This window comes from Schistocerca piceifrons, chromosome 8 (genome assembly GCF_021461385.2).
Source record: "Schistocerca piceifrons isolate TAMUIC-IGC-003096 chromosome 8, iqSchPice1.1, whole genome shotgun sequence".
In the NCBI taxonomy this organism is placed as follows: Eukaryota; Metazoa; Arthropoda; class Insecta; order Orthoptera; family Acrididae; genus Schistocerca; species Schistocerca piceifrons.
This window is the reverse complement of record NC_060145.1, coordinates 325,907,523-325,923,045: the sequence shown is the minus strand read 5'-3', so window position 1 is coordinate 325,923,045 and position 15,523 is coordinate 325,907,523. Positions and strand designations below refer to the sequence as shown.

General features: G+C 42.2%; 1 protein-coding gene across 1 annotated transcript in view; it reads right to left on the bottom strand.

Moving 5' to 3' along the window:
- Positions 1 to 15,523, bottom strand: part of LOC124712323 (tachykinin-like peptides receptor 99D) — a 193,491-nt gene that overhangs the window by 29,085 nt on the left and 148,883 nt on the right. Inside the window, exon 4 of the mRNA XM_047242616.1 lies at positions 1,719 to 1,819. Within this exon, the coding sequence (XP_047098572.1) occupies positions 1,719 to 1,819 (101 nt within the window). The remainder of the gene's footprint in view (positions 1 to 1,718; positions 1,820 to 15,523) is intronic.

Here is a 15,523-nt window from a genome sequence, read left to right as displayed (position 1 = left end):
TCCACTCCAATTGGAGCGAGGAGGTCTTAAAACACACAGCGATAATTCTCATGATGTTTGCTGTTTCTGTGCCAATTGATACAAGACATTGGGAGGAAATTCTGGACATAGAATATCGTCCATGCTTCATATATATATATATATATATATATATATATATATATATATATATAACAGACCAACAATGCACATCTGTACTTGCATCCTCCTGGAATCTGCATACTGGGTTTTTATTTGTTGGAAAATTCTCATGAATTTCTAATAATAATTTCCTGAAACTCCACTAAAATGAAGATCTCACATTGCCAGCATTGACAAGAAATACTGCAGTCACTACATATTTTGGGTTTTCATAATTTTCGCTATGTTCACAGAAAATAATGTCAGTCCCTTTGTGCTGCTGCAGGTCTGGCACTGATCTTCAGCCAAGATGATCATGAATCCCTACAGAACGATAACAAAGCAATGTTTCAAATCTGTACTCCCTTACCAAGCAGAAAGGAGCTGGTCTAACACCCAGTCCCAAGGGTTTAGTCGCCGATTCCCAACGCTTAAACACTGCAGCAGTCAGTATGCGATCCATCCATCTGTAATTCCCTTAAGGACACCTCCTTTCTAAGATGCACAACATAACCACATCAGTACTTTACCATATGTTTGTGGAAAAAGATAACCCATGATTACTTGCAGATTCTGCATTCAGTTTTATATGATGAATTATTCTTTTACACTCTATATATACTTTTGGGTTTCAGACTGTGTTATTAATGGGTTTACAACGAAGACATGTAGTTGCTGATAAATGTTATAGTGGTTGCAGCTACATGATAACTGTGAGTATGAAATTGAAGAATTATTTGCAGGTTATAAGGCATACTGAGTGCAAAATACATGAACATATAACATGAAAATGGTAATGTTCTTCACCTACCTGCTGCAACAAGTTACGTGAGTTATAGAAAAGCGAAACAGAAACCTTGTGGAACTGGAAAACAATCCTTTCCCAAACTAGTAAGGATACTTTTTCGTGCTTCGAGACAAAATTTCGCTAGCACAGTGGCTAAATGGTAAGTTAATAGCTCAAAATACCAACCAAACCCCGACACAAAGTTCGACAAAATGTGTCTGCCTCACCTGTACCCGTCTGAAACAGACTGCTACCACGAATCCAACTGCTTATGGCATTTATTACGCAACGAAAATGCTAATTAGTGTATTGCAACTGAATTATCTATTGTCCACCTTCACGTTTGTTGAGAGAACCCTGACCCATAGGCACTACTTCATAGTACAATCGGGATACCCCACCGACAGCATCATTGCGGCACCTACGATTGCACGGCTTGGCCGCAGGCGTTTAGTCCAAATTAGTCGACTCCTGCTGTGCTGTTAATCTCCCCTTCTGGAGGGCTGTCAGGCTGACCGTTACTAAGTTCTCCCACTCGTTCTCATAGCTCACACAAAATCACGAAACGTGCAAACAGTTCCGTAAAATAACAACTGCTGCTGTTCAATCATCGGGACACAACAATGGAGGTAATGTAGTTCTTTCTTGTTAGTTTGTGAATATAAACGTTGAAACGTGGTTCAAGTTTTGTAGTGAAACAACTTAGTGATTTCTGTAGTTGTCTACTGGTTATAGGCGTCACTTCAATCAAGGCTCAAATATTTTATGTGATGTCGTAAGAAGATACATTAGAGAAACCAGCATAGCTCACCCATTGATCTGTGGATAGATGTCCTGCAGCAGGTTGTAGGTCTGCAAGGGCAGCCAGCAGAGTGCGAAGAGGGCCACCACTATCACCAGCATCTTGATGACCTGCACACGACCAGAAAGAGACAAATGTCATAAAAAAAACACTGAACACTGATGTTGCCATAATTCTCAAGAGACTTTCAAAAGGAAGGATGAACAAAAATCCATTTACTTATGTTTGTGAACAGTTGTAAGATACGTACCGTACCGTTACGATTGACGTAATAGCGAATACTTGTTTCACCCTAATGTGCGTACACTGGGTCCAATGGACGCTGAGAAAGACTCAACTTTTAATTGCTGTATGAAAGGTCTGAACCTGGGCCCCCACTCACTAGGTATGCTCTCTTGCAATGTTCAGTAACTCTCTACAGATACTATCAGAAATGTATGCCATTAGTTTAATGTGACACTCACATTTTCTTCTTTATACCAAACATTTACATAACCTGGGACAGGGGATACTATGATTAAATTAGTGTCATATGTAATCAATTACATTTTATTGGAATTCAGAGAATACCTCATTAGTTCAAAGACACATCGTCATGAGAGCAGAAAATACATTGCTACCGTTTGCAAGACTATGCATCTGTCAGATAAAGTGCTCCTGTTTCGTGTAAGCGAGCCAAATATTGCAGTAGATGTTATGAGTGTGTGAAGCTGTGTAGAAATGTTGTAGGTGTGTGCTGTACAGTGCTGTTGTCTTTGATATTAGGTACTTATTCGGAAGAAAAGTAAGGGTAATTTGAAATATTAAACAACAACACGAACAACAGCTATATTCCTACAGTCCATAGAAGAAAAGAGTGCTGAGGCTATTGCTTCATATTATTCTATTTCGTATAGAATTTCGGAATCTACACCTAAAAAGAAAAATTACGCGCAGAAAGAACATAGCTACATTTTTCAAGCGGTAATTTTGAATCAATTGTTATTCAATGGATAGCTGAAGTATGAGGATTTCCTTTGATATGCAATTACTGCTTTGACCAAAACAATGAAACTGTTTTTACAGGCAGTGGCATGCAACTCTTTCGATCAAGAACAAAGTGGTGGTGATGGTGCTAACGTAGGTAATAATGCCCTGGACAAATAAGCAGTGAGACTGCTAACGTGTAAATTGCTCCATATGGTATGCATAAAATATCCCTGTGCAAAATGAAACACCTGCACACAATTTGATGAAATTTACACAATTGTTAGTAATTGGCTTAATCACTTATATCCCAAAATGCTTTGGATGTGTCTATTCCTCTAGCCTGTGGTGAAAACTGTGAGATGCACAAACATAGAAGAAAAAGAATTTCTGTACCAAGAAAAATAAACTAGAATGACGTAAGTAGAAATGAAATGTTCACCCTCTGAGATATTTGGATTCCTATTATAGCAGATAATGGCTGGGATGTTCCAATCACTGGACTCTTTCTGGGTAAGTGTTCCGATCCATTCTACAGAGATACAAGGTCTATGAGTTGGTTTGAGGCAATAAGGAGTTTCGTCAGATGTGATGACAAAAGGTCAAGAGAGGCAAGGTTACAAATTGATAAGCTTGCAGCTATTTCTCACATATGGAAAATATTAATATGAGAGTGCAGGAAAGTAATCATAGCAAAAATTTTAAATTTAAGCCTATTTGCACGTACAAATGAACTGACAGTGGTGCAATCCTCCCTAATGCCATGCGCCATAATAAATCAGATGCAGAAGCCTGAGACTGTGAAATTTGATAACCAAATTAACGTTGATGAGCATGTTATGGATCAGCTAGTGCGGGACTATACACACAAAAGACAAGCTGAACGTTGGCCCATGGCTCTCTGGCCCAACATACAGTATGCACTTTAAAGGCCTTTATCTTCACAAGACATAATAAATCACCCATCACCAAAGATTTTTGCAAAGTAGGAACCTCTTACAACTGATTACGATCGTAAGATCTGCTAACCCTTTTCTACAGAGATTCATATACCTGTATGTGGAGAAGTTCACTGCTATCTGTCAAACACAAAACAGCAGTAGCTAAAGCATCATCATGTGGGTTTTCAGAAGATAAGGTGTTCACTTTGTCCTGCTTTAAAGGACAGAAGAAGAAGACAGAGTGAGGTAACTACACAAAACAGATCTGCCAGGACCATAGCAGGATGGTGTGCGACAAAGGTAAAAAAATAATGTTTTGTTTCTTTATAATTCATTGTTTGTCAGTACCACAATCACAGATTTGTGATCAGTTTGTGATAAATAATTCTGGTGGCTTATGGTTGAAAATGGCTCTGAGCACTATGGGACTTAACATCTGAGATCATCAGTCCCCTAGAACTTAGAACTACGTAAACCTAACTAACCTAAGGACATCACACACATCCATGCCCGAGGCAGGATTCGAACCTGCGACTGTAGCGGTCGCGCGGTTCCAGACTGAAGTGCCTAGAATCGCTCAGCCACAACAGGTGGCTTATGTTTCAGTTTTTTAATGTGTAGTGAGTTATGCATCTGTGAATTAGCCAATACGTTTTATCCAGTTGCTATGTAGTGCGCTATTTTAAGTCAAAGAGGTAGAATTGCTCTGCAGCTGAAAATTTTTTGTGGTTAGTGTTCTGTAATATGTATTCGTTTAATCTATATTTCACATGGAGTGTGTTGACAGAAGAAGAATTAGACGTGACAGTGTTTGAAGCCAGAGCATTCCTGGTTGCGTGCAGTGTGGTGTCACAATGACATTGCCATAACAATATTTACTCGTTTACATATAGTACAGCCAATATGAAAATGGCGACTGTGCAGTTCTCGCTGCCGAAAAAGTGTATCAGGGTAATGGATATTTCGTGTGTCAGATTGCTACAACCGTGGTAGTATTATTATCATGTGTACAAATACTTTTGCCTAGATAGTTTATTCAGACTGTAGTCTGCACATCACTAAGGTGTAGGAAATTTCTCAAATAATTTTTTTAATTAATTTAGATTTGTTAAGTGTTGCATATATCGTTCTCTAAGAATGAGATTTTGGCCAAAACTGTAAATAGTAATGCAGCGTGTTTGTACATTTGACCGCTTGCAGAAAATTCCATGAGCATAATACTCTGCTACGAGCTGCAAAAACGAAATAGCAAATATCACCTGAGTTTTATTTCTTAACTGCAGTTTCAGAGGGTGTGACGTCAAATTTAGGTTTGAAATTACGATAGTTAAGTTAATTCAGCCCAACCTGGCATTTAGAGGAGTGGGGGAGGGGAGGCAACCACTATCTGGTCATAAATTATAGTAATTAAGACAATGCTAGGAACATCTTGTTTTTATAGTGGTTCGTAAATTATGGTCATTACGATTAGGCCAAAAGGATTTAATCATAAATTAGACTTTTGGAAACGTGACTAAAAGCACAGGTGAGCAGTACATTATGGTCATAAATTACACAGGGTTGCTTACATATGGAACCTAGGCTAAATGGACGATTTGTTAAAATCGAATACTCACATTCGCCTCTGAGTTCTCGGATGATCCTTTCGACCAGATATCTATGGGAATGGTACCATTGCTATCCCAAAGGCTGCCAGCACATCATTGCCAGAAGAACTCTCTGATTTGGATTTCTCCTGTTTTGGCGATTGTTTGTGGTTCCATTTCACTGACCGCCTGTTTGTTTCCGCGTTAAAGCGATGCCCCCAGGTTTCGTCACCTTTAACGATCCCTGACAGGAAGGCCTCTTCATTTGCCTCAAACGTCTCCAGCAGTTCAGATGAAATGGCTTTTGTTTCAATTTGGTGCTCTATTGTAAGTATTCGTGGAACCATCTTGAGGACGCCTTTGAATATGCAAGAGTCTCATTCACTTGTAAACCTTTTCAATGATCAGTGTCAATTGTATTTTAACCGTCGAGTTGTGTTGCACTAGCGTTCATAAATAACGGCATCTACGCGATTCACCATATCAGGACCAGCGGCTGCGACAGGACGTCCAGAACGTCGCCGATAAAGGAGCACAATTTCAGCACTTATAGTACTACTGTCAACTGTATCAATGCAGTACACTAAAGTAAAATATTTAAGGATATTCACTATGGTTTCTTTTTCCGTAACCATGTATTCAGTTACTGCTTGTTGCTTCTAACAATTTAACTTCGTAGACGTCATTTTGATGGTTCACTATTTCTATGCCATCTATAAGACTTGTTGGAACATTTGGAAACGTGCTGTGGCGTCATGAGATCTGTAGCACCTGTTAGGACGTTATTGTATAGATCAATGTAAAAAAGAGAATTCTATCTTATACATTGAACAGGAGACGGATTTATACAATAGTTACATGTAATACAATTGAGTTAATTTCGTTACATTGCATTTGTGTGAAGTAGTGAGTGATAACCTGCTCATCTAGGTTTCAAGAATTATTAAGTTAAATATTGTTATCATAAAACGTCCTAGTGAAATTAATTATTAATTTGACGCAGTTCCATCAAACAAAGACTGGAATCTGCGTTAATGCTTCTACATCTACATCTACATGATTACTCTGCAATTCACATTTAAGTGCTTGGAAGAGGGTTTATCGAGCCACAACCATACAATTTCTCTATCATTCCACTCCCGAACAGCGCGCGGGAAAAACGAACACCTAAACCTTTCTGTTCGAGCTCTGATTTCTGTTATTTTATTTTGATGATCATTCCTACCTATGTAGGTTGGGCTCAACAAAATATTTTCGCATTCGGAAGAGAAAGTTGGTGACTGAAATTTCCTAAATAGATCTCGCCGCGACGAAAAACGTCTTTGCTGTATTGACTTCCATCCCAACTCGCGTATCATATCTGCCACACTCTCTCCCCTATCACGTGATAATACAAAACGAGAAGCCCTTTTTTGCACCCTTTCGATGTCCTCCGCCAATCCCACCTGGTAAGGATCCCACACCGCGCAGCAATATTCTAACAGAGGACGAACGAGTATAGTGTAAGCTGTCTCTTTAGTGGACTTGTTGCATCTTCTAAGTGTCCTGCCAATGAAACGCAACCTTTGGCTCGCCTTCCCCACAATATTATCTATGTGGTCTTTCCAACTGAAGTTGTTCGTAATTTTAACACCCAGGTACTTAGTTGAATTGAGAGCCTTGAGAATTGTACTATATATCGAGTAATCGAATTCCAACGGATTTCTTTTGGAACTCATGTGGATCACCCTACACTTTTCGTTATTTAGCGTCAACTGCCACCTGCCACACCATACTTCGGTGTTTGCGAATAGATGCTGAATAGAGATCAAGATTAGTTACTCCGCTTCAATAACAAATCAAGAGCGTGGTACTTAAATATTCGAAGAGTGGTTCCGGTTAACTTGTGGAAGTCAGTTCTAAAAACACAGGAGACACTATAAAACCTAACTTCATCCGAAAGTACTAATAATTGGGCACAGACAGAGCACACAAGCTTGACTCAGGAAATTAGGAATGCAGAACATTCGACGTAGTACACACACGTAAATTATTGTAACACAGAATCCATAGAATTATTTAGAGACATTTAAAACTAGTGACAGTGAAAAATCGGAGTAAAAAAAAAACTATCTCGCAGAGTAGGATGTGTAATGCATTTTGAAGAGTTTAGAAAGAAAATTTGGGAAAGATTGAATACATATTTGTTGTACAAATGGATATCCTGAACAGGACTTCTGACTTTTGGATGAGCCTCAAAATATGAACATATAAGCACTTCTCACTGTAGAGTTCACACCTACCGGAACATACGCAGTATGTCGTTCTTGTTACGAGTAGCGAGAGACATACAGGTGACTGTCGATTGATTCAAAATTACCAGCTCATAAGTGAAATGTAATATGCATACAAATACTGGATGATTTCCACTGTATGACTCATAAAATGTCTTGTATGGAGTGTTCTTCTATATGGCGCTGAAACATGGACTATGAGGAAAAGAGACAGAGAAAGGCTGGAGGCTTTTGAGATCTGGACATGGCGGAAGATGGAAGGAATAAGTTGGATGGACAGAGTAAAAAATGAAGAGGTACTGAGAAGAGTGGGAGAGAAAAGGCAGTTACTAGATGTAATAAAGAGAAGAAAAAGAAATTGGATTGGGCATATATTAAGAAAGAATGACGGACTGATAAAAACAGTTTTATAAGGTTATGTAGAAGGGAAAAGAAAGCGAGGAAGGAAGAGATTCCAGATACTGGATGACATGATGGACGGTACAACATACAGCAGCCTTAAGAAGGAAGCAATGGATCGCAGAAAATGGAGAGGCAAAGGACCTGCTAACATAGCAGATAACTGATGATGATGATGACTACGAGATTTGTGTTCTATCCATGGGATCAGACTGGAGTAATTTTATATGAAATATAACCTTAAATAGGCGAATGGAAGACAGTTTTATTTGAAGAATCCTATGTAAGCGTAATTGGCGCACGAAATAGGTTGTTTAGAAAACCATCATTTGCCATTTCTAGAACACTGTAGGTCATCCTGTGATCCATTTCACATTGGATTAACAGGAGAGGTACACTGCCGAGTCACATTAGTGTGGCTATCTGGCAAAAGCTGGAACAACCACATTATGCAGCGAGGACCGCTGTGGGATGTACAGGATGGAAGTCAGTGAGGCTCTGAAAGGTATCGACAGGGATGTAAAGCCATATCGACTCCAGTGTCGTGGCCAGTTGCACCTAGTTCCTCGGTTCCGGATCCTTAGCGCGCACAGCCCGATCGAAATGGCTCCACAGATTCTCTATTGGGTTTAAATCCGGGGAGTTGGCCTGTCACGAGTGTACCGGAAACACATCCTGGTGAGACTCGAACTACGCACATACATTGCGAGCTGTGTGAGACGTTGTATTCTCCTGCTGGTAGCTGCTATCGTGCCAAGGCTAAACAAATGACATGTGGGAGTGGGCTTGATTCCCCAAGGACAGATGCATACTTGTATTGATCCAGTGAGCCTTTCAGAATGACGAGATCCTCCAGGCAACCTCCCCTGGCCTGTATCTTTCCGATGACGGTTGTTAGGTGTTAGCTTTCAGACGTTTAACGCCGTGCACGGCAACGCCAATACATCAGATGGACCATAAAACGTGATTAATCTGAAAAGGCCACCTGCCGCCACTCACTTGGCGCCCAGTTGCAGTACTGGCGTCTAAATTCCAGCCTTCGCCACCTATGAACAGTAGTTAGCATGGGTGCATGAACGAGGTGCCTACTGCGGAAGTCCATATGCAGCATCATTGGCTGAATAGTCATTGAGAACATTGTTGGTAGGCCGTTGGTTCATCTGGACTGTCAGCTGCTCAACAGTTGCATATATCTTTACGCGTACACAAGTCCACAGCCGTCGTTTACCCTGTCATCTATGGCTCGTGGTGCTCTACAGCTGCCAATGCTCCGGTTTTGATTAGCTTCATTTGGACATCCACGGTATATGGACACAGCTGCAAATGAACAATTTAAATGTCAGCTCTTTAGAAAATGCTTCCCCTCCTGAGCCGAAAGCCATCCCCTCTTTGAAGTGAGATACATCGCCCCATTTGCGCATAACGGCAACGACTCCACTGATTTTTCGATTCTCTCCGACACAATTTTACACCCACCACCGCTAGTCTTGGCACCTGCTATCTGTGAGCAATTATTGCACGTTGATGTCGAAAGCAGGCAATGGACATATTAATGTTACTGGGCTGTGTGGAAAAGGTTAAACAAGGGCTGTACGATTCGTCGTGGTTATATTCAGTCACTGTGAGGGAGTCACAGAGATGATCAACAAATTGGAACGGGAGACCAAACAAAAAGTTACTATACACTGTAGGAGGGCCGGCCGGTGTAGCCGTGCGGTTCTAGGCGCTTCAGTCTGGAACCGCGTGACCGCTACGGTCGCAGGTTCGAATCCTGCCTCGGGCATGGATGTGTGTGATGTCCTTAGTATAGTTAGGTTTAAGTAGTTCTAAGTTCTAGGGGACTGATGACCTCAGATGTAAGGTCCCATAGTGCTCAGAGCCATTTTGAACCACTGTAGGAGGGATAATTTGCCACGTTGTGAATCGTCTCAATTAAGATACGGAAAGGACCATCATATATTTTGTGCAATATTCTTTCCACATACCACGCACAAAACAGACTTCAACCATTTAGTGACGTCCTGATATAAGCGATTTCTATTTTGTTGCACTTTTTTTTTGCTGCAAAATGCTCACATTAGAATTATAGCTTTAGTCGGTGCAGCAGAGAATGTTAGCAGTAGAGGCAGTCGGAACGTGCTTCAAACTTTAAGATACTCGTGAGCCTGGCAACTGCTCGGATGTGGGGCAGAGAGTAATTCGTGGACTGAGCCCAGGTGCTAACGAACGAGGCGACTACGTCATGCAGGTAGCTGGAGAGAAATAGGTGAAGTGTGAAACTGAATTATTCACGATTGCACCCATGACAAATTCGCATTTAATGAATACATTATTTCGTCATCGCCGGCCGCAGTGGCCGAGCGGTTCTAGGCGCTCCGTCTGGAACCGCACGACCGCTACGGGTGCAGGTTCATATCCTGCCTCGGACATGGTTGTGTGTGATAGATTAGTTAGCTTTAAGTAGTTCTAAGTTCTAGGGGACTGATGACCTCAGATGTTAAGTCCCATAGTGCTCAGAGCCATTTCAACCATTTGAACCATTTCGTCATCATAATACTTTGGTCTTCGCAGATTCTTGCTCTCCTGTTTAAAAAGATCATAATACGAGATAATGGTCACACGCCTCATCCGTTGACAGCAGTCTGATATATGTTTCCTTCGTTTTCCTCCCTCAGGACTAGGAGTTCCTTGAAATATGGTTGAAAAAATTTGCAGCACAGAGAGAATCTCTGTTTTGTTATCGGTATTGCATAATAAATATTAATAATAAAACCACTGAATTACATTGTTCGTGTGGATGACTGACGATCTTCACAGAAGGTGTCATTCATTTAGCACCTAGTCCAGATTTGATAACTAAATCAATCGGTCAGATAATAGTATGTCAAGGTTTGTTCAGGGAATGAGCAAAAATGTGGAAACAGTACAAACACGATACATTATTATGCCTAATTCGGTGTAGGAAGCATGTTGGCATTCGAAAAATTCTCATGTCGTCTCGGAATGGAGAAAAACAGATCTTGTAGGGATTTCGAGGGAATATTATGCCATTACTCCTTCAAAATAGTTGTAAGTTACCGTAACTATGATTAAGGTGGATAGCGATCACGCACCTTGCTCTCCGAAGTAGACCACAAAGACGCAGTAACACTGAAATCTGGTACTATGGTAAACAAGGGAGATGGGACAATTCAACCTCGTTCTCACGAAATCAGTACTAGACGATGCAAGCTTTGTGAACAAGAGCGTCAATGGTGTGCAACAAACATTGTGACATGGGATGGATCTGATTTGCCAAAATAGCCATATAAGCCACGGTAGTTATGCTACTTTACAGGGAGCCACGGCGCCTACAGTGTACCATGACTTGTCTGCTGAAATCATCACTGAATCCCTATCTTGTTTCACTCTTGGGATGTAAAATCGGCCACAAGTTGGATAAAGAGCACAAGACTTATCTGATGAAACGTCTTTTTCACATCGATCCATTACTTTTGATGACTTGGGCTCTACGTTTTCCTCTTACGGTCATTTGCATGTAACGGATGCTTCTCGCCACTGGATTAAGTAACTGTGCTGAAATACATACTTTGCGATAACAACTGTTTCTTTATTTACATGAACTAAACTAAGAAGAGCGTTTGTGGACGATATCAACACAACTTGATAACAAGTGAAATGTCGATCCTTGACAGTGCCTAACAGGTACTCCGTGGGGCCAAGTCCGTAAACCTACAAGTGTCAAGGAGCAGCGAGGATAAACAACGGCGTGGTTTCACGGGGATGGGAGCTGGCAGGCAGTCAACTGATTAGCAGAAAAGTATCATAACGACACATTTCCACGAGGTGTTGTTCTTGTGGGCATTGACTTGCAGGTCCTGGGAAGCGGTACCCCGGGACTAGCTGACGGAAGTCCTGCGTCGAACAGAGCGAGGGCGTGACTAACATTGCGATGGGCTGCAACAGCAGCGACAAGCGGTGAGTCCGTTATGGAAACTCGCGGAAGCTGACGGTCGGTCTGGGACCGGAGCGTAGCTTGCTCCCAAGGAACAAAGCGGCGACTTAAGCACACGTCCGCGGAAGATTACATGCACGGTGTCACGTGGACGCTAACACGTGCCTGTCCAGTGTACTGCGACCTACGCACCACGTCTCAGCGTGGCTAGCGCCACCACACGCGACTCCTGGAGGCTTTGTGGCAAACAGCTCAGACTCTTCTATTGACAAACAACCTCGAAGAATGAAACTACGATGAAATTAGACCATTAGCTTCTTACAGGCATTGACAAATATCAACGAGGACAGTTAAAAAATGTGTGCCAGGGGCCAGAACTCGGACCCTGGACTTCCTGCTTACATGGGAGACGCCCTATCCGACTGAGCCACCGAGGGCACATAGGATATTGTGACTGCAGGGATTTATCTCTGGGACACTCCCCGTGAGACCCACACTTTCCATCTTTGTGTCCACACTCTCCATTTGTAGTGCGCCTGCCCACCATACTCATTACTCGCGGTAGTCAATCTAATTAGATAGTAATGTGTATGGAGGGCAGGGGCACTACAAATGTAGTGAATGGACAGAAAACGGGAAAGTGTGGGTCCACGGGGAGCGTATCAGAGATAAATCCCTGCAGTCGCACTATTCTCTGTGTCCTCGGTGGCTCAGTCGGATAGAGCGTCTACCATGTAATCAGTAGGTCCAGCGTTCGAGTCCCGGTCTTCTAGCACACAGCCGGCCGAAGTGACCATGCGGTTAAAGGCGCTGCAGTCTGGAACCGCAAGACCGCTACGGTGGCAGGTTCGAATCCTGCCTCGGGAATGGATGTTTGTGATGTCCTTAGGTTAGTTAGGTTTAACTAGTTCTAAGTTCTACGGGACTAATGACCTCAGCAGTTGGGTCCCATGGTGCTCAGAGCCATTTGAACCATTTTTTTCTAGCACACATTTTTCAACTGTTCCCGTTGATATTTGTCAACGCTTATAAGCAGCTAAAGGTCTGATTTCATTGTAATTTTATTCTTCGAGAGCTGCAAGATCACCAATGTTATCTGTACAGATACTGGCTTCATATTCATGTAACAACCTCTAAGGTGAGGTACGTAGGAGCCGTATCTGCTCCGTGAAGCATTTCCGTGAGTATGGTGGCCGCATTTGCAGGGGCGCAGCTTTTCGTAAACTGTAGTGATCCAGAATTCATTATGAAAGTCCCTACTGGTTCTACCATCCGCAACGATACCAAGGAATAGTGTGTTAATAAGAATTTTTATTACAAATAATATGTAAGGTATTCAAAATTGTGTCTACAGAACATGCTGTTTTTGTGTCATGAGCCAAACGGTAACAACTACGCAACGAAGTGCTTCTTTGGTCCTTCAATAACTCAAAACAAAAATCAGTCGAATAGTTCCGTCTCCCGGTTGGCGACTATCCTTTCAAAGAAGATACCTGTAGCACCGAGTTCGTGGCCTTTACACTTTAAGAATAAAAATAACAGTTATATGATTTGTAATTTAGAAAATTTCGATTGTGTATATACGCAGCAGTCGCAAATTTCTACATGGACCACATTGAGGAGCAGGCTCTGCAAACTGCAACATTAGGGCCATCTTGCTTTCTATGATACGTTGATGAATCCTTCCTGATATGGCCTTATGGTGAAGATACACTACAACAGTTCGTCGATCATATGAATGGTGCCCAACCCAACATTAAATATACTTTGGAGTTGGAGAAGCACAACAAGCTACCATTCTTGGATGTTTTGGTTGAGCGGCAGGCAGGAGGCCAGCTTGGTACTTGAACGCCAATAGTTTCCACCACCCTGTACCCGAGAAGGCTGTCCTGAGCACGTTGGTTCATACAGCCAAGTTTATCTCTGACGACGACCACCTGCAGTAAAATTGCAGAACTTAAAACATGTTTTCGGGGAAAATGGATACAGCAAAAGAGATATCGCAAACGCTTTCAAGGGCCGCCGACAGAAGACACGTGGTGAATCATCTTCTACTGAAGTCAAACGGACTGTATTCCTGCCATACTGTGGAGCAACTAGCAGTAAGTTAGGGCGTCTGCGGTAGAAACACGGGCTGTGTTCCGGCCCGCCCCCAAGATACGAGATATGTTGCGCCCTGTTAAAGACGACATTGCTCTTCGAGTTTTCGGTGTGTATGGTGTACCCTGTGAATGTGGCAGCATGTGTATGGGACAAACAATTCGCACGATTGCGGAGTGTTGTACTGAGCACAAGCGCCATATAAAACAAAGGAAGCTTGAAAAGTCAGCCATAGCGGAGCATTGCCTATAAAACGGACATAACAGTTGGAAAATACAAATGTGTTGCGTCATGCATCTACATATTGGGACTCCTTTACAAAAGGAAGAGGCCGAGATCCGTTTAAACAACAATTTCAACAGAGACCAGGGATACACACTCAGCAGGGCACGGGGGCGGTCGTTGGACATCGAAAGAAAGTAAAGACGGATGCGCGACGCGGGAGCGGCAGTTTCAAACGTGGCGCCTGCTCCTGGCGCCACCTGACGTCACCGGTGCTGCCACGGGCAACAGCTCCGCCAGCCGCCCGGGTCAACTTAGGCGCGCGCGCCATATTGGGTCGATCTGATTGGCTGCTGATGATGTCATCATGCCTATATAAGCGACAAACCGTAGCAGCCCCGGCATTCAGTGAACTCCTGACGACGATAGCGGACATGGCATCGAAAGCTCGAGGATGTTGTTCTAATTGATGTGGCTGGAAAATCGAGAACGTTTTATTCATGTATGCCGTCAGGAAAGACTCCGAGGACACAGTAATGTGATTTATAAATAATTTCCTAAACTGATATTTTCTTTATACAGGTCAGAGATAATGAAGTTTAACGCCTCTGAAGTTGTCGGTTTCACGCTAAACATGATCGCTCAACGTTTGCCTTAAGGTACGTGTTGTATTAACATGAACAGGCAATGTTGTGAAGGGAACAATTTTATTGAATGAGAAATTATTCACTGTCTTGAAATTCACGATACAACAGATTTGATTACCACAGCAACTCTGAACACAAGGCTTTATAATTTTTAACAGATCATATCGCAGGAAACTGATATTTTCTTTATATAGGTCAGAGATAATGGAGTTTAACGCCTCTGAAGTTGTCGGTTTCACGCTAAACATGATCGCTCAACGTTTGCCTTAATGTACGTGTTGTATTAACATGAACAGGCAATGTTGTGGAGGGAACAATTTTATTGAATGAGAAATTATTCACTGGCTTGAAATTCACGATACAACAGATTTCATTACCACAGCAATTCTGAAGACAAGGCTTTATAATTTTTGACCACACTGCGCTGCGCTTGCTATGCACACGAAATAGAAATTAATCTTGCCCACGCTTGCCTCTAAATCACAAAGCGTGATGACGTCGCCGAAGTTGTTGCTAAAAAGTGGTGACTATCTCTGGTGCCCTGAATTTTGTTGGGTCAATTCTAGTGCCCGAGTCCACCCGTCAGCGTTGACCAGTGACGTTCTGTGTAATGTCATGAGTTTACGATACGATAGATACAAGGGGCCTGTTATATATACAATCTTAGTAACTAACGTAAAATATGCTATTTACTAAATGTATGACGCGACTTGCGTGACTGTGGT